The sequence below is a fragment of the Cherax quadricarinatus genome, chromosome 12 (genome assembly GCF_038502225.1).
Source record: "Cherax quadricarinatus isolate ZL_2023a chromosome 12, ASM3850222v1, whole genome shotgun sequence".
NCBI lineage: Eukaryota > Metazoa > Arthropoda > Malacostraca > Decapoda > Parastacidae > Cherax > Cherax quadricarinatus.
In genome coordinates, this window is record NC_091303.1 from 30,158,123 (window position 1) to 30,184,519 (window position 26,397).

Consider the following 26,397-nt stretch of genomic DNA (forward strand, 5'->3'; position numbering starts at 1 on the left):
ACCAGGATTCAGAGATGGTTATAACTGCCACCCTAATTTTGTTAGCTAGAATCCTAATCTCTGCCAATTTAGGAAGAAGTGATCTTGCGTTGACATGAATAAAGTGAAGGCCTGTTTTCATAAAACAATTATAATCATCAATATATGGCAATGGGTCATTTGTATTAAAATTAGGTAAATCAATGTCATCATTGTTAAAGGGTAACTGTGCCAGAGTGCATTTGTTACACACAAAATGAATTCTGGCACCGGTGCTGTAATTATACATACATCCATCATGCACCCACCCCTTACACATTTTACATAAGGTGTCTTTTCTGTTTTTCATGCGTACTTTAGTACAGTGTATGCACCTGTTTGGTAGTGTTTGAGATAATAATGGCTGTATTGTCTCACATTGACCTATGTATGCATTACATATGGAGTTAAGGTTATCATTCCTAGCTACTATACCGTCATTATCACCGTCATTTATCTGTCTGTTTTGCCTCTGCACAATAGTTTGAGGTCCTGGATTAATTTGGATATCACCACTTAAGAGCGCTACAATAAGAGCTGTGTGCCACTGTTTTTGTTTGGGTATGCAGTGTTGCCATACCTTGCGGCGATAGTGACATGTACTTTTCTGGTAGGATGGCAACTGTTGGGCTTTTACTGTCCAGGGTGCTGTTACTCCATTCACCTTTTCCAGCCCCCATGACTTATTTCTTTCTTCATGGAACTGAAGAAGAAAGACAAATATAATTATGGCAGCCTGTACACCCCTAATGCCTGCCATTTTCACTCTTCGCTCTTTTACTCATATACAATAATATTTATTTCTCTTTTCCAGTCACATAGTACACCCTAGTATCTGCTTTAGCAATCACCACTGAATTACTAGTAAATTTTCTTCTTCAAAACCCTCTTCACTTCTAACTTTTCCCTTAACATCACAAACCCCTTTCAGTTGTGGAAAATACTGTATATATTTTCCATAAATACGGTAATTTATAGGTAAATAGATGGCCTATATTGTATTTAATAAAAATTATATTATGGAAAATGGGAAACTGAGCCTGCGCCTGCACAGAAGGAGACTCGCCATCTTGGTTTTGAATTGGATACAACGTTAACATAATGGGAAGAATTTTTCTTGCTCTAGAGGTTAAAATTGGATTGACACCTCTCAAATAGGAGGCAAAATTGTTGGATGTGCATTCCTGCATAACTTGAGATATCAGACGACTGGACAAGACAGCTCCATGAACCTCAGATAAGCTCTCTAGATTTGTGTATAATTCTGGCCAGTGTTTTCATAAATTTAGTTAGTGAGGTTTTTCCGAGTATGATACAACTTAATATCCAGTCAAATTGGTGAGTGATATTAAGATATATTTTCCTTCTGTTATGTATATGTGAATTTATATATAATCACTTTTTAATATACAGTCCACAAATTTATATATTTACCAGTATTCCTGGTGTATGTATATTTCATTTAATTAATAGGTCCAGAGCAACTTGTGGTTATGACAGTGGTAGGTATCGAAGGGGGACATTTTTTGCGACCTAGGTGTCCCAAATTCCTACTTGTCCATGTAACATTGATAAATAATAATTATCTTTGTTATCATTTACTGTTATGTACATAATTAGTTACATTCAGATAAATGCAATTTTCCACATTTAATTTGCCCGTTGGTCTTTCTTGAACCGGAGGTAATTAGTGAAGTCATTAATTAGTTAATTACTTAATAATTATATGTGAAATGACAGAAGGAGGTGGATGTTAAGTTCACAAATTTACTTAATGTGTAGTGGATTATAATAATTACAATATTAATTTTGATAAGCTAAGCTCAAGTCTGGCTAAGTTTATATTAATTTGTATAATACTAATTTGATAAGACAATTCTGGCCAAGATTTATATCAGTGTATGTGTAATTGATAAGACAAGTGTGGATAAAGATTATATTGTGTATAATATTAATTTTGCTATGTCAAATTCTGGCAAGGATTTATATTTATATAATATTTGATAAGCCAATTTTGGCCAAGATTTATATCAGTGTATGTGTAATTGATAAGCCATGTGTAGCTAATTATTAATGTGTATATTAATTTTGCTTTGCCAAATTCTGACAAGGATTTATTAATTTGTATAATATTAATTTTGATGAGCCAAGTTTGTATTAATGTACATTTAAAATTTATATTATACATGTAATTGCTAAGCTCAGGTAGCTAGGATTTATTCAAAGGTAAGTTGTAATATTTACATTTATAAAGTGCATAATTTAGTACATAATCAGTGTTATTAAGCTGAATTTAATACATTGCATCATGGCTGAAATTGAGGAAATTAATGTAGAAGACAAACATATGGAATATAGAGCAAAAAAAGCTTCACTGCAAGCTAGGAAGGGCCATGTAACAAAAGCATACAATAAACGTTTGGAATTAATGAATCAAGAAACTGTGAATACTGATGATTTAAAATTGTATTTAGATGCTTTAGTTAATAGATATGATTCATACAAATTATATTACAACAAATATGAAGGAGATTTGTTAGTAAACTGTGAAGATGAGATTGAAGTAGATCTCATGATTAATCAGTATTATGAATTAGAAGAAAAGATTCTTTCTTGTAAAAGTCAGGCCTTGAATAAATTAAAATGTGTAAACCAGGCAGTTAATCAATCTGCTCCAACAAATAATATGTCTTTGCCAAAACTCCCAGAACTATGTTTACCTGTATTTAATCCTGGAGAAAACTGGGAGGAATTTTGGTCAATTTTTAAAGCAGCTGTGCATGACAGGAGTGACCTAGCCTGTGTAACTAAATTATTTTACCTCAAAGGACAGGTAAGAGGAGATGCTCACATACTCATACAAACCTTTCCCAATGTAAATGACTCTTACAAGGAAGCAGTTGACTTGTTGAAAGTCACTTATGGTAACATAGAACAAAGTAGGTTGGATCTAGTGAATATCATTATTAATTTAAAATCTCCAGATCATACTTGCAAAGGTTTACAACAGTTTAGAGTTAAACTGGAGAGTACTCTCAAAACTTTAAGTAATAAATATAATCTGAAGGAATCAGACTGGTTATTGAGTGCCATGGTACAGAATAAATTAAGCTGTAAAACACTTGAATGGCTCTCGAATAAATATCACAAGGGTTATTTTGGTCTGGAGGAAATAAGACTAGGTCTACAAGAATTAATTGTGCAGTTGCAGACCAGCCAACTAACTCATTTTAAAGATGCAACACATAATAACTCTGAGATATCTGTCAAGTTTCACAAAGGGAAAAATTATCCCAATGGTAATAATCAAAATTCGTTTCCTAAAAATAGTTGCATAGGTGCATATCAAGTAGCAAGAATCAGAAATAATGATTCTCCACAAGGTAAGAAGAATAAGTACTCTCCTAAGAGTAGCCCAGTTAATAAGAAACCAGTCAGAGAAAAGAGAGATTGTCTCTTCTGCAAGGGTACTCATTTTTCTAAGAATTGCAATGCATACAGTTCATGGAATGATAAAGTTGAAAGATTGGAGGAACTTGACAGATGTATCAGATGTTTAGGTAATCACAATGTAAAGGATTGTTATGCCAAATTAAACTTCTGTTATCAATGTCACAAAGGAAGACACCATATAGTCATGTGTAAAGGTCTATATGATAATGTTGATAATGATAATGTTGACAATCCTGACACAACAGTAGCTAATGTAAAAATTGCTGCTAATGTCAATAATGATGGTTTTGCTGAAGTAGCCTTACCTGTGTTACAGGTAAAAATTGATGATAAAAGGCATAAATAAAAAAATGTAACTGCATTATTGGACCAGGGATCTCAGTGTACTTTCATAAAACGGAAATGTCTTGATGGTTTGAAAGTACAGATGGGAGATCCCACAATTTTAAAGTTATCTGGTTTTCTTTCAGATAAAAGAGCTCAATTGTATGACACTGTTTATGTAACTGTCAGGTTGGGCAATGAGAAAAAACGTGTTAATGCAGTAATTGTAGATAGACTTCCAGAGAAAATATCTACAGTAGGGCTTAGTAAACCTACAGAAAGACTCTTACATAATGTAAATTTAGCACCTTCTGGTGTAAGTGATGATTCTGTAGGCCCAATAAATATTTTGATAGGTAGTGACTATTATGCCTCCTTTGTAAAGGGTATGGTAAAGAAATGTGGTGTCACCCTTTTGAAGACTGCAGGAGGCCATGTAAAGTATGGTAGGATTCCTCGTAATAATAATTCATGACTAGAGGAAACTACAAATACCATAACTGTGTGTCTTACTCATGAAGTTGTACCCCAGTATAATTCTTCCATAGAGGATGGTGTTGAGCCAGTGCATAAATTGTGGGAATTAGACAGCATTGGAATAAATGTAAATGAAGAAAGTCCAGACGATTCTTTTACTCAAGAACAATACCTGAGAGATGTAAAATTTGAATCTGGACAATACTGGGTACGACTTCCGTGGAGACTGAACCATCCAGAATTGCCCACTAATTACAGAATGGCATATGGACAATTAAAGGCTCAGCTCCACGAACTGAGTAAGACACCAGAATTGTTAACTGCCTATAATGATATAATTGCTGAGCAGTTAATTAATAAATTTATAGAAGAGGTACCCCCTGAGCAAGCCAAAATTTATGGTCACTATTTGCCCCATCACGAAGTGAAGAAGGATTCTAAGACCACTCCTTTGAGGATTGTGTTTAATTGTAGTGCCAGGAGTAACAAAAATGTACCTAGTTAAATGACTGATGACAGGTCCATCGTTGACGGAAAAATTAGGAGATATTTTATTAAATTTCAGAGTGAAGCACTATGCCTTTACGGCTGACATAAGTAAAGCTTTCCTAAGAGTGGGTTTACAAGAGGCTGACAGGGATTGTACCCGCTTCTTATGGCCTGAGAATCCTAGTGACCCACTTAGCCCTCTGAAAACCTTTCGCTTTAGGAGCGTATTATTTGGTGCTACGTCCAGTCCGTTCCTACCTCAAGCGACGATAAATACAGACCTTAAATGTATGGAAAGTCCATTGAGTAAAGTAATGAGCAAACAATTTTATGTGGACAATTTCCTGGGTGTGATGTCAACTGAAGAGGAACTGTTAATGACTTACGGAGAGGCTAATAAAATAATGCAAAGTACAAATATGCCTCTGAGGGAATGGAATAGTAATTCGTCCAAATTGAAGGACAAAATAAGTAAAGATTACCCTGGAGATGAAGTGACAAAATGTAGTAATGTATTGGGTTTAAATTGGGATACTGAGAGAGATTTGTTAATGTTAAAACCTAATGATTACAGCATGCCCAATAAATTAACTAAGAGAGTTTTGCTTGCTGAAGTTTCCAAATGTTTTGATCCACTAGGTTTAGTGTCACCCCTTACTATAAGAGGGAAATTATTAATTCAGGAAGCATGGAAACTTAAATGTGCTTGGGATGAAATTCTACCTGAGGAATTCATTAACAGGTGGGATGAATTAATTGGTGATTATGAGAAAATTCCAATGTTGGGGTTCCCACGCCAGGTGGCCAATCCAAATGGGAAAAATGTACTCCACATTTTTTGTGATGCTTCAAAATTGGCATATGGAGCAGTTGCTTACCTTCAATGTAATAGTGTTATTTCTCTTGTTATGTCTAAGGCTAAAGTGTTTCCAATTAAATCACGTACCTTGCCTCAGTTGGAATTAACAGCCATTTATGTAGGTGTCAAATTAGCTAATTATATAAGAAATAAGTTGCAGGAGGTAAATATTAGCGACACTGTAATTTGGTCCGATAATGAGGTATCCTTACAATGGATTCGTAATGGAAACAGTAAAATTGTGTATGTACAAAACAGAGTCACTGAAATTAATCGGATGCAAGAGAAGTATAATAGTTTGAGTCAGCATATGTTAACATTTAATCATATACCTGGTGAGGAGAATCCAGCTGATTTCTTGTCTCAAGGTTTACCTTATGCAAAATTTGTAAATGCTGTATCATGGTTTAAAGGACCGAGCTGGTTGGTAAATAAAGCTAATTGACCTGTACAAAAGGCGTATATTGCTCCTGTTGAAATTACTGTGACCACCGCTCCAATAGTTTGTCCTCCCTTAGCCATTTATATAAATAGGTATTCTTCTTTACCCAAACTAATCAGTGTAACTAAGTTGGTGTTTAAATTTCTAAACAAGATGAGTATTTCATTTAAGTTTTCACATCCTCTTGAATATTGGATAAAGAGGGTACAGGAGGAAATCTATGGAAATGAGATTAAATTGATGATGGAAAGAAAAATTGTGAAAGGTTCTATAATAGAGAAATTGGGGCTGTATTTAAAGAACAATGTAATTAGGTGCAGAGGTAGGTTACAAAATGCAGAATTGGATGATTATGCTAAACACCCTATCTTACTGCCCAAAACTCATCATCTAACAAATGTAATTGTTCTAAATGCCCATAAAAATGCAATGCATGGTGGGGTACAAGATACCTTAAATTGTATTAGGGAAACTTTCTAGATTCCACAAGGATGGCAAAGTGTAAAAAGGGTGATTAAATCTTGTGTAATATGTCGCCGGGTGGATGCCAGATCTTATATGTACCCAGGTCCTCCACCGTTGCCAAATCAGCAATTTGAGTCGTTTAGCAACGACCTCCACCTGGCCGCAGTGTGGAAAATACTGTATATATTTTCCGTAAATACGGTAATTTATAGGTAAATAGATGGCCTATATTGTATTTAATAAAAATTATATTATGGAAAATGGGAAACTGAGCCTGCGCCTGCGCAGAAGGAGACTCGCCATCTTGGTTTTGAATTGGATACGTTAATATAATGGGAAGAATTTTTCTTGCTCTAGAGGTTAAAATTGGATTGACACCTCTCAAATAGGAGGCAAAATTGTTGGATGTGCATTCCTGCATAACTTGAGATATCAGACGACTGGACAAGACAGCTCCATGAACCTCAGATAAGCTCTCTAGATTTGTGTATAATTCTGGCCAGTGTTTTCATAAATTTAATTAGTGAGGTTTTTCTGAGTATGATGCAACTTAATATCCAGTCAAATTGGTGAGTGATATTAAGATATATTTTCCTTCTGTTATGTATATGTGAATTTATGTATAATCATTTTTTAATATACAGTCCTCAAATTTATATATTTACCAGTATTCCTGGTGTATGTATATTTCAGTGGTAGGTATCGAAGGGGGAATTTTTTTGCGACCTAGGTGTCCCAAATTCCTACTCGTCCATGTAACATTGATAAATAATAATTATCTTTATTATCATTTACTGTTATGTACATAATTAGTTACATTCAGATAAATGCAATTTTCCACATCAGTTAACCCCTTATTACACACTCCCCTTCCCGCCTCACTTCACAGTCTGGCTTCACCTATTAACTTCTAACTCCTTTCCATTCTGGTAGACCAGAAAGGTTTAATCAATGGTTTTATCCTTCCAAAACCCCCTCAATTCCATTTATCGGGTGTTGTGTGGTGTTGTTGTCTGCCTGACCTGATCTGCTGACTCGGCCATTTTTAAAACACTGAGGGAAGTAAACGCCACCTACAACCTGACTTTCCTTGAGTTTATAGATATATTTGGCGTTTTCTGCTATGATTCTCTCACTGTACACTGGTCAGCTGAATATAGGTCAGCTACTAAAACATTAACCTTGACTGTTTAACTATTCACTTCTTTCCCACGACTGGCACTGAGGGATAACCGTCCTATAACCTTGAAGTTTTGTACTGTTGATTTGACGATGTCTCCTGTGTTTCCCTCTCGTTAGCACTGGTACAGGTGATATGATGGTGGTACAGATATGATGCTACTGTCAACAGATGAACGTCAGTAAAGATGAGAACTTCACTTCGCTAGTTGTACGTCTGGCAGTAGCTGGTGTTTGGATGCCAGTCAGCCATGTTTAAATGCTCAGTTCTTTCCCTCGTTTGACACTGAGGAAAAAAGTCCTACAGACCTGTCATTTCTTTGGAGTATTGTTGATCAGTTTTCTGCCATGTTGTCTTCCCGTTGAACACTGGTGGAGTTGATATGGAGGTCAGTTATTTCATTGTAGTGGAAAACGTCTCTTGTCTGGTTCCTGTGTGTATGTGTGTGTGTGTGTGTGTGTGTCCTCTTCTTAAAACTATGTATGGTTCCTGCCTCCACTACTTCACTTGCTAGGCTATTCCACTTGCTGACAACTCTATGACTGAAGAAATACTTCCTAACGTCCCTGTGACTCGTCTGAGTCTTCCAAAGTTGTGTGTGTGTGTGTGTGTGTGTGTGTGTGTGTGTGTGTGTGTGTGTGTTTGTGTGTGTTTGTGTGTGCGTGTGTATGTGTATGAGTGTATATGAGTGTGTGTGTGTGTATGAGTGTGTGTGTGTATGAGTGTGTGTGTGTGTGTGTATGAGTGTGTGTGCGTGTGTGTGTATGAGTTTGTGTATGTGTGTGTGTGTGTGTGTGTGTGTGTGTGTGTGTGTGTGTGTGTGTTTATGTGTGTGTGTGTGTGTGTGTGTGTGTGTGTGTGTGTGTGTGTGTGTGTGTGTGTGTGTGTGGAAGTGTGAATTGCTCATTACACTATAATTTGTTCATGATTGTAGCCATGTATAAACGTAAGTAAGGTCTGCATGTCCAGATTTTGTAGTTCATCGAGTGTATTCTTCTCATTACGTCATCTGCAAACAGGGACACCTCAGAGTCTATTCCTTCCGTCATGTCGTTCACAAATACCAGAAACAGCACTGTGACTGACCCCTTCATTACCTTTGTAAAGTATGATGTAGTGCCTTCCCTGTTATTGCTTGGTCCTCCAGTTTTTGCACCAATCTCTTGTAACTGTGTCTTCTTGCAGTCTGCATCAAACTGCTGTCACCATTTAGAACTCCAGTAGGTCCAGGATTTCCCGTGGCTGGCTGCTGTTGATGAGATCATTCCTTTCTAGGTGTTCCACCACTCTTCTCCTGATAATCTTCTCCATGATTTTGCATACCTGTCTGACACTAGTTTATTCATTTGTCTCCTTTTTTAAAGATTGGGACTACATTTGCTGTCCCATGCAGGCAATGGATAGATGTATTGAATATTGGTTAGGGGTACACATAGCAATAATAGATGTTATCTGGCCCCATTGCCTTTGATATCTAGCTCACTCAGAAGCTCTTCACTTCTTCCTCGGTTGTGTGCACTGTGTCCAGCACTGGTGGTGTGCACCTCTCCGTCTGGAGTCACTTCTGTCAACACTTCTTTGAATCTCTTGTTGAGTTCTTCACATACTTCACGGTCACTTTGACTCTCCTCCTTCCTTCCTTAGCCTGATTACCTGGTCCTTGACTGTTGTTTTCCTTGATGTGTGTACAACAGTAGATTTGGCTTTCGCTGCTATGTCCATATTGTCTTTGTTTCTTATCTGTGCATATTCGTCTGGCTCTACGACTGTCTCCTTATTCTCCTGGGTTTTGCCTTCTATATTTCTTCCATTCCCTAGCACACTTGGTTTTTGCACTTTGGGTATATCCTGGCTTTTTCATTACTCCTGTTACATCTCCTCAGTCCTTGCATTTTGTTGCTACATATTCCATCATCTCATTAACTGGCTTCCCTGCCAGTTCTCTGTCCCACTGAACCCCATTCAGGTAGTTCCTCATTCCTGTGTAGTCCCCTTTCTTGTAGTTTGGCTTCATTCGTCCTGGCCTTCCTGCTTCTCCCTCCACTTGTAGCTCCACTGTGTATTCGAAGCTTAAAACCACATGGTCACTGGCCCCAAGGGGTCTTTCATATGTGATGTCCTCGATATCTGCACTACTGAAGGTGAATACTAAGTCCAGCCTTGCTGGTTCATCCTCTCCTCTCTCTCTTGTAGTGTCCCTTACGTGTTGGTACATGAAGTTCTCCAGTACCACCTCCATCATCTTAGCCCTCCATGTATCTTGGCCCCCATGTGGGTCCAAGTTCTCCCAATCGATCTCCCTGTGGTTAAAGTCCCCCATGATCAGGAGCTTTGCACTGCATGCATGAGCTCTTCTGGCCGCTCTAGCCAGTGTGTCAACCATCGCTCTATTGCTCTCGTCGTACTCTTGCCTTGGCCTCCTGCTGTTCTGTGGTGGGTTATACATCACTGCTATTACCACCAAACGTTGTGTGTGTGTGTGTGTGTGTTTATGTGTGTGTGTGTGTGTGTATGAATTTGTATATGTGTGTGTGTGTGTGTCTCAACAATCAATATTTGCACCAATAACTCACTACAGTTGTGACCGGGTGTGGAAGTGTGAATTGCTCATTACACTATAATTTGTTCATGATTGTAGCCATGTATAAACGTAAGTAACCATTCTTACAGGATTCATTACCTTTGTAACTTGTGAGTTCATTACCTTTGTAAATTGTGAATTCATTACCTGAATTCATTACCTCTGTAACTTGCTCAGCTATCAAAACTTTGGAGTCCAGTCCCTGGACCAATTATGTACCTCTGTAATCTTTTGACTACCGCCCACAGGATGGGTATGGGGTGCATAATAAACATATTAAACTAACTTGTCTGGTTCACGTCTGGCAGCAGGTCTGGTACTTGAATGCCGGTCCCTCTTTTGTCATATTTAGTCCATTTTGTTGTCGTCACCGTCAGTTTTTATGTCACTATAGGTTCCTTGCATGTTGTTGCAGCAGTACTTGCAATTTGGCTATCACTGGAGTTCGGATAGACCCAGGGGACGGCAAGATATAGGAGCAGCCTTGTTGCTGTTTGCTGCGGCTGCAGCAGCAGCAGCTGCAGATATGGTAGACCTTATCCTAGTCAGTCCATATACGATAGACTGTATCTGAGTCAGTCCATGAGATATAGGCCTTATTTAGGAAATTCACACATGACTTTACAGTATAATAATAATCTTTATTTCAACAAGTACATGTGCAAGGTACATGGGTTATCCTAGGTTCTCTACACATATGCTGCTATGTGTGATAATTCTATGTAACTGTATTTGTGTATACCTGAATAAACTTACTTATAGACCATAGCTGACATCAGTGATATACTATATAGAAAGCTCCTGGTTATGCAAAGCATTTCGGGGATATTAGGTTAAATTTGTCTCCAGGATACGACCCACACCAGTCAACTAACACCCAGGTACCTATTTACTGCTAGGTGGACAAGGAAAGCAGGTATCCTACGAAAACACGCCTTAATGCTTCTGCCCATACAGGGGATCGAACTAGTGTGTGAGCAGAGTGCACAACGAACCGAGCTACGGGTATTATCATCTTGTCCACTCCTCCAGATAAGTACATAATTCTTAAGAGTATGTTGTGTTGATAATCATGCAGAGTTGTCTAAAAATACCTCGGTAACAGCAGTGAGAAGAACTTCATATAATTATTTTATACTATTATTGGCCTTGAGATGAGCAGGTAAACGGAAATCTGTTTTTTAAAAGAATGGGAAATGAGGTATTCGATTCTTATCTCCATCTACCTGTATTGAGGGTGTTGCCGGGGTCAACGCCCCCGCGGCCCAATCCTTGATCAGGCCTCTCGGTGGATAAGGGCCTAATCAACCAGGCTGTCACTGTTGGCCAAACGTTGTCCAACGTACGAACCAGAGCCCGGGTGATCGGGTATTAACTTCAGGTATCTGTCCAGCTCCCTCTTGAAGGCAGCCAGGAGTCTATTGACAACTCCCCTTATGCATGGTGGGAGGCTGTTGAACAGTCTTGGGCCCTGGACACTTATTATGTTTTCTCTTAACGTACTCATGATACCCCTGCTTTCAATGGGGATATGCAGCAACGTCTTCAGCATACCTCTGCTTTCGTAGAGAGTGATCTGTGTGTGCAGATTTGGGACCAGTCTCTCTATGATTTTCCAGGTGTATATTATGTATCTCGCCTGCATTTCGGGGAGCACAGGTCAAGAGACTCCAAACATTCCCAGTAATTATGGTACTTGACTGAACTTATGAGTGCAATGAAGGGTCTCTGTATATTCTCTAGGTATGCGATTTCGCCTGCCTTGAATGGGGCTGTTGCGTACAGCAATATTCCAGCCTAGAGAGAACAAGTAACTTAAAAAGATCATCATTAGCGTGATATCCTTTGTTTTGAAAGTTCTCATTATTCATCCCTATCATTTTCCTTGTAGATGTGATAGTGACACTGTTGTGATCCTTGACAGAGAGATCCTCTGACGTTAACATTCCCAAGTCCTTCACATTACTTTTTCGTTCTATTGTGTGGCTAGAGTTAGAGCATACTCCTTTCTAGCGGTTAAGTTTTCCAAAACGGAATAACTGAAATTAGTCCTCATTAAACATCATATTGTTATCCGTGGCCCATTGGAAAACTTGGTTATATCCGCTTGGAGATTTATCGTTTCCTCACTGGATGAGTCTCATGAAGATTCTAGTATAGTCAGCATAACGAAACACAGTATTATGATTTACATCTTTATCTGTGTCGGATATAAGGATAAGGAACAGGACGTGTCTTATGGAACAGAGTTTTTCACAATTCAGTCTCCGACTTAACTCTACCATTACTCTTTGTGTTTTGCGGATTAGAAAGTTGAAGATCAATGTGCCTACTTTTCCAGTTATTTCTTTAGCACGCATTTCGAGTGCTATTACACAGTGAAGGCTTTCGTAAAGTCTGTCTAGACTACATCTGCATTCTGTTTGCCCTCCAGTGCTATGTCATACCGGTCCAGTAGTTATGAGAGACAGGAGCGACCTGTTCTAAACCTGTGCTGCTCTGGGTTGTGCAACTGCTGCGAAACAACTTTATGAGGTGGGGGGTTACAACTGTCGGTCTATAATTCTTTGCTGTTGCTTTGCTGCCGCCTTTATGGAATGGGGTTATATCCGTTGTTTTTAGCAAGTGTGGGATGACACTCGTGTCCAGGCTACCTCTCCATAGCATGCTTAATTAAGGCACGCAAAAGAAGTTTAAGTTCTTGATGAACACGGAGTTTCACGAGTCTTGGCCTGGGCCAGAGTGCATATCAAAGTCAAGTGGAGTTAGGGGTTACGTCAGAAATCTGTCATACATTGACATAGTTTTGAAGCTTGTTCATGAAAAATGCATTCGTCGATATTTATTCTGATTAATGGTTCACTAATTATTTTTTATTATAATAATAATAATGGCTAACTAAACGCAGTCGTACACAAATAGCCCGCAAATAATCCTTTTGACTTTGTAAATGGTCCAAGTCGGATCGAAACGTCGTTGTCACCTCTCTTCTACGTGCTGCATAATTTGTATATTGTTCCAGTCACGGTATTTTGACTTTTTTTTATTCATACTGAGACTTCAGTATCTCACTCATTTCATTGCTGTCGTCAGTGTAAGCCTCATCTTGTTTAAGCAAGGGCCAGATACTGGATGTTTTTTAACTCTGATTTAGGCATACAGAAAGAAGTATTTTGGGTTTCTTTCACTTTCATTAACTGCTGTCCTGAATCCTGCAGGAATAACTTAGGCCGGTGTACTTACTATAGATGAGTGACACTGTCCAGTTCTGTCTTATAGACGGTATGAACACTCACAGATACACTGAGTGACACTGTCCAGTACTGTCTTATAGACGGTATGAACACTAACAGATACACTGAGTGACACTGTCCAGTACTGTCTTATCGACGGAATGAACACTCACAGATACACTGAGTGACACTGTCCAGTACTGTCTTATAGACGGTATGAACACTCACAGATACACTGAGTGACACTGTCCAGTACTGTCTTATTGACGGTATGAACACTCACAGATACACTGAGTGACACTGTCCAGTACTGTCTTATCGACGGTATGAACACTACACAGATACACTGAGTGACACTGTCCAGTACTGTCTTATTGACGGTATGAACACTCACAGATACACTGAGTGACACTGTCCAGTACTGTCTTATCGACGGTATGAACGCTCACAGATACACTGAGTGACACTGTCCAGTACTGTCTTATTGACGGTATGAACACTCACAGATACACTGAGTGACACTGTCCAGTACTGTCTTATCGACGGTATGAACACTCACAGATACACTGAGTGACACTGTCCAGTACTGTCTTATCGACGGTATGAACGCTCACAGATACACTGAGTGACACTGTCCAGTACTGTCTTATCGACGGTATGAACACTCACAGATACACTGAGTGACACTGTCCAGTACTGTCTTATCGACGGTATGAACACTCACAGATACACTGGCACTGTCCAGTACTGTCTTATTGACGGTATGAACACTCACAGATACACTGAGTGACACTGTCCAGTACTGTCTTATCGACGGTATGAACACTCACAGATACACTGAGTGACACTGTCCAGTACTGTCTTATCGACGGTATGAACACTCACAGATACACTGAGTGACACTGTCCAGTACTGTCTTATCGACGGTATGAACACTCACAGATACACTGGCACTGTCCAGTACTGCCTTATTGACGGTATGAACGCTCACAGATACACTGAGTGACACTGTCCAGTACTGTCTTATCGACTGTATGAACACTCACAGATACACTGGCACTGTCCAGTACTGTCTTATCGACGGTATGAACACTCACAGATACACTGAGTGACACTGTCCAGTACTGTCTTATCGACGGTATGAACACTCACAGATACACTGGCAATGTCCAGTACTGTCTTATCGACGGTATGAACACTCACAGATACACTGAGTGACATTGTCCAGTACTGTCTTATCGACGGTATGAACACTCACAGATACACTGAGTGACACTGTCCAGTACTGTCTTATCGACGGTATGAACACTCACAGATACACTGGCACTGTCCAGTACTGTCTTATCGACGGTATGAACACTCACAGATACACTGAGTGACACTGTCCAGTACTGTTTTAACGACGGTATAAACACTTACAGATACACTGAGTGACACTGTCCAGTACTGTCTTATCGACGGTATGAACACTCACAGATACACTGGCACTGTCCAGTACTGTCTTATCGACGGTATGAACACTCACAGATACACTGAGTGACACTGTCCAGTACTGTCTTATCGACGGTATGAACACTCACAGATACACTGAGTGACACTGTCCAGTACTGTCTTATCGACTGTATGAACACTCACAGATACACTGAGTGACACTGTCCAGTACTGTCTTATCGACGCTATGAACACTCACAGATACACTGAGTGACACTGTCCAGTACTGTCTTATCGACGGTATGAACACTCACAGGTACACTGAGTGACACTGTCCAGTACTGTCTTATCGACGGTATGAACACTCACAGATACACTGAGTGACACTGTCCAGTACTGTCTTATCGACGGTATGAACACTCACAGATACACTGAGTGACACTGTCCAGTACTGTCTTATCGACGCTATGAACACTCACAGATACACTGAGTGACACTGTCCAGTACTGTCTTATCGACTGTATGAACACTCACAGATACACTGAGTGACACTGTCCAATACTGTCTTATCGACTGTATGAACACTCACAGGTACACTGAGTGACACTGTCCAGTACTGTCTTATCGACTGTATGAACACTCACAGATACACTGAGTGACACTGTCCAGTACTGTCTTATCGACTGTATGAACACTCACAGGTACACTGAGTGACACTGTCCAGTACTATCTTATCGACGCTATGAACACTCACAGGTACACTGAGTGACACTGTCCAGTACTGTCTTATCGACTGTATGAACACTCACAGGTACACTGAGTGACACTGTCCAGTACTGTCTTATCGACGCTATGAACACTCACAGATACACTGAGTGACACTGTCCAGTACTGTCTTATCGACTGTATGAACACTCACAGATACACTGAGTGACACTGTCCAGTACTGTCTTATCGACTGTATGAACACTCACAGGTAGACTGAGTGACACTGTCCAGTACTGTCTTATCGACGCTATGAACACTCACAGATACACTGAGTGACACTGTCCAGTACTGTCTTATCGACGGTATGAACACAGATACACTGAGTGACACTGTCCAGTACTGTCTTATCGACGGTCTGAACACTCACAGATACACTGACACTGTCCAGTACTGTCTTATCGACGGTATGAACACTCACAGATACACTGAGTGACACTGTCCAGTACTGTCTTATCGACGGTATGAACACTCACAGATACACTGACACTGTCTAGTACTGTCTTATCGACGGTACGAACACCCACAGATACACTGAGTGACACTGTCCAGTACTGTCTCATCGACGGTATGAACACTCACAGATACACTGAGTGACACTGTCCAGTAGTGTCTCATCGACGGTATGAACACTCACAGATACACTGAGTGACACTGTCCAGTACTGTCTCATCGACGGTATGAACACTCACAGATACACTGAGTGACACTGTCCAGTACTGTCTCATCGACGGTATGAACACTCACAGATGCACTGAGTGACACTGTCCAGTACTGTCTTATCGACGATATGAACACTCAGAGATACACTGAGTGACACTGTCCAGTACTGTCTTATCGACGGTATGAACACTCACAGATACACTGAGTGACACTGTCCAGTACTGTCTTATCGACGGTATGAGCACTCGCAGATACACTGAGTGACACTGTCCAGTACTGTCTCATCGACGGTATGAATACTCACAGATACACTGAGTGACACTGTCCAGTACTGTCTTATCGACGGTATGAACACTCACAGATACACTGAGTGACACTGTCCAGTACTGTCTTATCGACGGTATGAACACTCAGATACACTGAGTGACACTGTCCAGTACTGTCCTATCGACGATATGAACACTCACAGATACACTGAGTGACACTGTCCAGTACTGTCTTATCGACGGTATGAACACTCAGATACACTGAGTGACACTGTCCAGTACTGTCTTATTGACGGTATGAACACTCACAGATACACTGAGTGACACTGTCCAGTACTGTCTTATCGACGGTATGAACACTCACAGATACACTGAGTGACACTGTCCAGTACTGTCTTATCGACGGTATGAACGCTCACAGATACACTGAGTGACACTGTCCAGTACTGTCTTATTGACGGTATGAACACTCACAGATACACTGAGTGACACTGTCCAGTACTGTCTTATCGACGGTATGAACACTCACAGATACACTGAGTGACACTGTCCAGTACTGTCTTATCGACGGTATGAACACTCACAGATACACTGGCACTGTCCAGTACTGTCTTATTGACGGTATGAACACTCACAGATACACTGAGTGACACTGTCCAGTACTGTCTTATCGACGGTATGAACACTCACAGATACACTGAGTGACACTGTCCAGTACTGTCTTATCGACGGTATGAACACTCACAGATACACTGAGTGACACTGTCCAGTACTGTCTTATCGACGGTATGAACACTCACAGATACACTGGCACTGTCCAGTACTGCCTTATTGACGGTATGAACACTCACAGATACAGTGAGTGACACTGTCCAGTACTGTCTTATCGACGGTATGAACACTCACAGATACACTGGCACTGTCCAGTACTGTCTTATCGACGGTATGAACACTCACAGATACACTGAGTGACACTGTCCAGTACTGTCTTATCGACGGTATGAACACTCACAGATACACTGGCACTGTCCAGTACTGTCTTATCGACGGTATGAACACTCACAGATACACTGAGTGACATTGTCCAGTACTGTCTTATCGACGGTATGAACACTCACAGATACACTGAGTGACACTGTCCAGTACTGTCTTATCGACGGTATGAACACTCACAGATACACTGGCACTGTCCAGTACTGTCTTGTCGACGGTATGAACACTCACAGATACACTGAGTGACAGTGTCCAGTACTGTCTTATCGACGGTATGAACACTCACAGATACACTGAGTGACATTGTCCAGTACTGTCTTATCGACAGTATGAACACTCACAGATACACTGTGTGACACTGTCCAGTACTGTCTTATCGACGGTATGAACACTCACAGATACACTGGCACTGTCCAGTACTGTCTTGTCGACGGTATGAACACTCACAGATACACTGAGTGACACTGTCCAGTACTGTCTTATCGACGGTATGAACACTCACAGATGCACTGAGTGACACTGTCCAGTACTGTCTTATCGACTGTATGAACACTCACAGATACACTGAGTGACACTGTCCAGTACTGTCTTATCGACGCTATGAACACTCACAGATACACTGAGTGACACTGTCCAGTACTGTCTTATCGACGGTATGAACACTCACAGGTACACTGAGTGACACTGTCCAGTACTGTCTTATCGACGGTATGAACACTCACAGATACACTGAGTGACACTGTCCAGTACTGTCTTATCGACGGTATGAACACTCACAGATACACTGAGTGACACTGTCCAGTACTGTCTTATCGACGCTATGAACACTCACAGATACACTGAGTGACACTGTCCAGTACTGTCTTATCGACTGTATGAACACTCACAGATACACTGAGTGACACTGTCCAATACTGTCTTATCGACTGTATGAACACTCACAGGTACACTGAGTGACACTGTCCAGTACTGTCTTATCGACTGTATGAACACTCACAGATACACTGAGTGACACTGTCCAGTACTGTCTTATCGACTGTATGAACACTCACAGGTACACTGAGTGACACTGTCCAGTACTGTCTTATCGACGCTATGAACACTCACAGATACACTGAATGACACTGTCCAGTACTGTCTTATCGACGGTCTGAACACTCACAGATACACTGACACTGTCCAGTACTGTCTTATCGACGGTATGAACACTCACAGATACACTGAGTGACACTGTCCAGTACTGTCTTATCGACGGTCTGAACACTCACAGATACACTGACACTGTCCAGTACTGTCTTATCGACGGTATGAACACTCACAGATACACTGAGTGACACTGTCTAGTACTCTCTTATCGACGGTATGAACACTCACAGATACACTGACACTGTCTAGTACTGTCTTATCGACGGTATGAACACCCACAGATACACTGAGTGACACTGTCCAGTACTGTCTCATCGACGGTATGAACACTCACAGATACACTGAGTGACACTGTCCAGTAGTGTCTCATCGACGGTATGAACACTCACAGATACACTGAGTGACACTGTCCAGTACTGTCTCATCGACGGTATGAACACTCACAGATACACTGAGTGACACTGTCCAGTACTGTCTCATCGACGGTATGAACACTCGCAGATACACTGAGTGACACTGTCCAGTACTGTCTTATCGACGGTATGAACACTCAGATACACTGAGTGACACTGTCCAGTACTGTCTTATCGACTGTATGAACACTCGCAGATACACTGAGTGACACTGTCCAGTACTGTCTTATCGACGGTATGAACACTCACAGATACACTGAGTGACACTGTCCAGTACTGTCTTATCGACGCTATGAACACTCACAGATACACTGAGTGACACTGTCCAGTACTGTCTTATCGACGATATGAACACTCACAGATACACTGAGTGACACTGTCCAGTACTGTCTTATCGACGGTATGAACACTCACAGATACACTGAGTGACACTGTCCAGTACTGTCTTATCGACGGTATGAACACTCACAGATACACTGAGTGACACTGTCCAGTACTGTCTTATCGACGGTATGAACACTCACAGATACACTGAGTGACACTGTCCAGTACTGTCTTATCGACGGTATGAACACTCACAGATACACTGAGTGACACTGTCCAGTACTGTCTTATCGACGGTATGAACACTCACAGATACACTGAGTGACACTGTCCAGTACTGTATTATCGACGGTATGAACACTCACAGATACACTGAGTGACACTGTCCAGTACTGTCTTATCGACGCTATGAACACACGCAGATACACTGAATGACACTGTCCAGTACTGTCTTATCGACGGTATGAACACAGATACACTGAGTGACACTGTCCAGTACTGTCTTATCGACGTTATGAACACTCACAGATACACTGACACTGTCCAGTACTGTCTTATCGACGGTATGAACACTCACAGATACACTGAGTGACACTGTCCAGTACTGTCTTATCGACGGTCTGAACACTCACAGAAACACTGACACTGTCTAGTACTGTCTTATCGACGGTATGAACACCCACAGATACACTGAGTGACACTGTCCAGTACTGTCTCATCGACCGTATGAACACTCACAGATACACTGAGTGACACTGTCCAGTACTGTCTTATCGACGTTATGAACACTCACAGATACACTGAGTGACACTGTCCAGTACTGTCCTCGTGGAAGTACACTTGCTGCAGCAAGACTTATTTTCTTTGTTTAGCATTAATAAAAGATAATAACTGTGCCGGTCTTTCACGACACTATACTGTCAAACTAAAGTGTAAGTACTATTAGTAGGGTAATTAGATAAGTAATTACCCAACATACAGGAATATTTATTATGGAAACGTCTCGCCACTCAGAGGCTTCAATCTTCAACTTGTCAGTTTTCAGACCATTTATCACACAGTTCTGTATAGCTAAGGGACTGATTACCTCATCTGCGGCCTTCATATATCATCTCTGCACTGAGATTTATATACGTATTTATAGGTAAAGGAAAGGAAAAAAATATATTTCCTATGTTTTCTTTGCCTTTCCTTGCGTCTGGTTCCCTCCCCTACATATTTATAGATAATTTACACTTCGTTAGCAATTTTTATTGTACAGTAGTTTATATTTATACATTTCATTTCCACAGTGAGTGGGAGAGTCAGTGCTGAGAGATGATAGTTTGCAAGTAATAGTAACTCCATCTCTGCTGGAACGAAGCATTTGAAACTCCAGTAGTTACTGTTACTGGAGAGTTGGATCCCCTCACTGGCCTCCTGCTGTCCCACCTCAGACTCACAAATTTTATTTGTATGCAAAAGCTGATATTTTTTATAAATATTTTCATGGTTCGTTTATTGAAATGATGAATTTTCAATTGTACTTGTTTGAAGACTCAAAGATCCAACTGTAAACAAAATACGACACAACGCGACACGACATAACACATGACTCGACACAACACGACAAAACATGACGTAAGCCAACACGACACAACACTACACAGCATAACACACTTGCCCTCTGCAGTAGTTTCAGATCCCAGACAACAACACAACACGACGGGACACGACGCAACACTTGAGTTGTTTCAGATCTCATGAAACATCAGTTCTAAACTCAGCTAATTTTTGTTTCTTCTCAGCTGGCCTTAATACATAACTAGCCACATCTTTTTCTTAATTTCACACCAGCGACCGTAAATTTCGGCCTTCACTCTCAAAATTTAATTGGCTCAGTTCTGGGTAAAGTAACTCAGGGGAGTTTCATTAAGGTGAACTCCGTCTTGCCTTAAATTCCTTTAGAACAGACGAGTTCTCAAATAAATGTTCTATATAATACTTAGTGTTCTTAGTGTTCTTCATTTCCTTAAATTATTGTGAGGTGTTAGTGTAGGTGAGAGTGATGAGACCAGGTGTTCCACCGTCTCAACCTACCCATATCCACCAAAACATTGGTTACGATAGAGGTCACATAAGACTTCATAACCCACGACGACGCTTCTGTCAGACTTGGACCGTCTATAAAGTCTCTTCTGTGCGGGTTATTTGTGTATTGTTCCAGCCAGAGTATTCAGCATTTTGTTCTTTAACACAAAATTATGTGGATTAGCCCTTAGGCAGGAAAAATCGATCTAGCAAACATTAACAAACATCTGTGCACTGGTTCAAGGGCACGTATATATCCTTATATAAATAATATTTAAAGTAAAAGGACACAAGTGCAACTAATGTGACATTTATTGTGGCAACGTTTCGCTCTCCAGGAGCTTTATCAAGCCATTACAAACAATACATGGACACAGAGGGTATATCTCATGAAATTCAGAGACGCCCAATTTGTGATCAAAGAAACTAATTTCCGCACACGCAAGTGCCTCGAATCAGCACTGATCGCTGTTTCGAATACAATTAAACAAAACAACGGCAGCTTCACCATCTCCGAAGTCTTAGCAAGAATCCTCCTGAAAACAGTAAACCCTGCCATCACATAGTCTCTCCTGTTATACTACACAAAGCACAGAGAGTGAACACTGAAACAACCTGTCTCATTCCAGTTTATATTTGTCCAACCTATTTTTATGTTACCCAAGTAATAGCTTTTATATCCTTTTACTCATGTACGAATTAATTGCTCTACCATATTGTATTACTTTTGTCACTACCACTACTACTACTACTACTACTACTACCACTAGTGAACAACGAAATGGTACCTCACTAGTATTCACCTCACTCTGAGCCTTTATATACCCTCTGTGTCCATGTATTGTTTGTAATGGCTTGATAAAGCTCCTGGAGAGCGAAACGTTGCCACAATAAAATGTCACATTAGTTGCACTTGTGTCCTTTTACTTTACATATTGTCGGTAATTCTACCAACTTTATTACAATAAATAATATTACTGGCACATTATGCGGATGTAATCTATAATATCCCAGTAAATTTTATGTAATTTATTTCCATTGGTATCTTATTAATTCTCGTATAATATGATGTACATGAAATTAACTTCCTAGTCTGGAATTTATTTAGAGAATTATTTTCTGCTGAAAGGACATCAACGTTATTATCTCCGGAAAATACGACTACGTTGTCTCTCCAAGCATGAGTGACCGCGGAAAAATTTCCCAGAGAGGGCGAGGGAGGGAGGGGTAAAAGAAAGGTCTGAGACCCACAACTAACACACAGCACTCAGGTCTGAGACCCACAACTAACACACAGCACTCAGGTCTGGGACCTACAACTAACGCACAACAAACAGGTCTGGGACCCACAATTCACAACACACATGTCTGGGACCAACACACAACACACAGGTCTGGGACCAACAACACACACGTCTGGGACCCACAACTCACAACACACAGGTCACACACAACACACAGGTCTGGGACCAACACACAACACACAGGTCACACACAACACACAGGTCTGGGACCAACACACAACACACAGGTCACACACAACACACAGGTCTGGGACCAACACACAACACACAGGTCTGGGACCAACACACAACACACAGGTCTGGGACCAACACACAACACACAGGTCTGGGACCAACACACAACATACATGTTTGGGACCAACACACAACATACATGTTTGGGACCAACACACAAGTCTTGAAGTATTTTTGATCCAAGGAATTGGAGCCAATCTTGCATTCCTGAGATCAAACTTGTTCATCTCCCGCTCTCCAGGTGTTGTGTGACCCTTGCGGATTTAGCGCTTCCCACTGAATTGAGAACCAACTAAAAAACATCAACACAAACAACGATAATAATAATAATAATAATAATAATAATAATAATAATAATAATAATAATGAGAGAGAGAGAGAGAGAGAAAGGTGGGGGAAGTGCAGGAAGGACCAACAATCAATGATAAGCTACGTTGATAACGTCCTTGACGACGAAAATCAATAAGCAACAGGTGGATGAGCGTAGTGGCTTGGTAGGAGGGGTGGAGGAGGTGGGGAGGATTGGGGAAGAGGAGGGGATAGGGATGTTGTTGTGGATTGGGTGGGGGTGAGGGAGGGGGAGCTGGCGGGGAGGGTTGTGAGGTGGTATTGAGAAGGGGAGAAGTGGGAGGAGGTGGTCGTGGGTGTGGGAGGTGGTGGTCGTGGGTATGGGAGGAGGTGGTCGTGGGTGTGGGAGGTGGTGGTCGTGGGTGTGGGAGGAGGTGGTCGTGGGTGTGGGAGGTGGTGGTCGTGGATATGGGAGGAGGTGGTCGTGGGTGTGGGAGGAGGTGGTCGTGGGTGTGGGAGGAGGTGGTCGTGGGTGTGGGAGGTGGGATTGTAAAGGATGAGGGGTAAGAGAGGGAACACTGAAGGGTGAGAGAGGGGACACCGAGGTGAGAGAGAGGGAAGGACGCTGAGGGTTAAGTGAGAGGGAAGCACTGAGGATAAAGAGGGGAGAGAGAAGCCCTGAGGGTAAAGAGGGGAGAGGGAAACACTGAGGGTAAAGAGGGGAGAGGGAAACACTGAGGGTAAAGAGGGGAGAGAGAAGCACTGGGGGTAAAGAGGGGAGAGGGAAGCACTGAGGGTAAAGAGGGGAGAGAGAAGCACTGAGGGTAAAGAGGGGAGAGAGAAACACTGAGGGTAAAGAGGGCAGAGAGAAGCAATGAGGGTAAAGAGGGGAGAGGGAGGTACTGAGGGTAAAGAGGGGAGAGGGAAACACTGAGGGTAAAGAGGGGAGAGGGAAATACTTAGGGTAAAGAGGGGAGAGAGAAGCACTGGGGGTAAAGAGGGGAGAGGGAAGCACTGAGGGTAAAGAGGGGAGAGAGAAGCACTGAAGGTAAAGAGGGGAGAGGGAAACACTGAGGGTAAAGAGGGGAGAGAGAAGTACTGTGGGTAAAGAGGGGAGAGAGAAGCACTAAGGATAAAGACGGGAGAGAGAAACACTGAGGGTAAAGAGGGGAGAGAGAAGCACTGAGGGTAAAGAGGGGAGAGAGAAGCACTGAAGGTAAAGAGGGGAGAGGGAAGCACTGAGAGTAAAGAGGGGAGAGAGAAGCACTGAGGGTAAAGAGGAGAGAGGGAAGTACTGAGGGTAAAGAGGGGAGAGAGAAGCACTGAGGGTAAAGAGGGGAGAGGGAAACACTGAGGGTAAAGAGGGAAGAGAGAAGCACTGAGGGTAAAGAGGGGAGAGGGAAAAACTGAGGGTAAAGAGGGGAGATGGAAGAACTGAGGATAAAGAGGGGAGAGAGAAGCACTGAGGGTAAAGAGGGGAGAGAGAAGCACTGAGGGTAAAGAGGGGAGAGAAAGGCACTGAGGGCAAAGAGGGGAGAGGGAAGCACTGAGGGTAAAGAGGGGAGAGGGAAGCACTGAGGGTAAAGAGGGGAGAGAGAAGCACTGAGGGTAAAGAGGGGAGAGGAAAGCACTGAGGGTAAAGAGGGGAGGGAGAAGCACTGAGGGTAAAGAGGGGAGAGGGAAACACTGAGGGTAAAGAGGGGAGAGGGAAGCACTGAGGGTAAAGAGGGGAGAGAGAAGCACTGAGGGTAAAGAGGGGAGAGGAAAGCACTGATGGTAAAGAGGGGAGGGAGAAGCACTGAGGGTAAAGAGGAGAGAGGGAAACACTGAGGGTAAAGAGGGGACAGAGAAGCACTGAGGGTAAAACAAAAGAGGTTGTAATGGAAAAGTAGAAGATGAATTGGATGGGGTCGAGGTGAAAGGGAGCGGAGGTGGAGGTGGATGGTGTGGAGGTGGAGGTGGATGGTGTGGAGGTGGAGGTTGATGGTGTGGAGGTGGAGGTGGATGGTGTGGAGGTGGATGCTGTGGAGGTGGAGGTGGATGGGGTGGAGGTGGATGGTGTGGAGGTGGAGGTGGATGGTGTGGAGGTGGAGGTTGATGGTGTGGAGGTGGAGGTGGATGGTGTGGAGGTGGATGCTGTAGAGGTGGAGGTGGATGGGGTGGAGGTGGATGGTGTGGAGGTGGAGGTGGATGGTGTGGAGGTGGAGGTGGATGGTGTGGAGGTGGATGGTGTGGAGGTGGAGGTGGATGGTGTGGAGGTGGATGGTGTGGAGGTGGAGGTGGATGCTGTGGAGGTGGAGGTGGATGGTGTGGAGGTGGAGGTGGATGGTGTGGAGGTGGATGGTGTGGAGGTGGAGGTGGATGCTGTGGAGGTGGAGGTGGATGGTGTGGAGGTGGAGGTGGATGGTGTGGAGGTGGATGGTGTGGAGGTGGAGGTGGATGGTTTGGAGGTGGAGGTGGATGGTGTGGAGGTGGAGATGGATGGTGTGGAGGTGGATGGTGTGGAGGTGGAGGTGGATGCTGTGGAGGTGGAGGTGGATGGTGTGGAGGTGGAGGTGGATGGTGTGGAGGTGGATGGTGTGGAGGTGGAGGTGGATGGTTTGGAGGTGGAGGTGGATGGTGTGGAGGTGGAGGTTGATGGTGTGGAGGTGGAGGTGGATGGTGTGGAGGTGGAGGTGGATGGTGTGGAGGTGGAGGTGGATGGTGTGGAGGTGGAGGTGGATGGGGTGGAGGTGGAGGTGGATAGTGTGGAGGTGGAGGTGGATGGTGTGGAGGTGGAGGTGGATGGTGTGGAGGTGGAGGTGGATGGTGTGGAGGTGGAGGTGGATGGGGTGGAGGTGGAGGTGGATGGGGTGGAGGTGAATGGAGTGGAGGTGCATAGGGTGGAGGTGCATGGGGTGGAGGTGGATGGAGTGGAGGTGGATGGTGTGGAGGTGGATGGTGTGGAGGTGGATGGATTGGAGGTGGATGGAGTGGAGG

At 42.3% G+C, this 26,397-nt stretch overlaps 2 protein-coding genes across 2 annotated transcripts in view; both read right to left on the minus strand.

The window, feature by feature from the left end:
- LOC128686615 (uncharacterized) overlaps positions 1-26,397 on the minus strand; it is a 212,043-nt gene that overhangs the window by 131,008 nt on the left and 54,638 nt on the right. The window lies entirely within an intron of this gene.
- Positions 25,568-26,266, minus strand: LOC138852609 (uncharacterized; the record flags this gene model as incomplete). Its single annotated transcript, XM_070084368.1, has 2 exons — positions 25,568-25,624; positions 26,159-26,266. Coding segments are annotated over 2 exons (165 nt in total), but the record flags the coding sequence as incomplete, so codon positions are not given.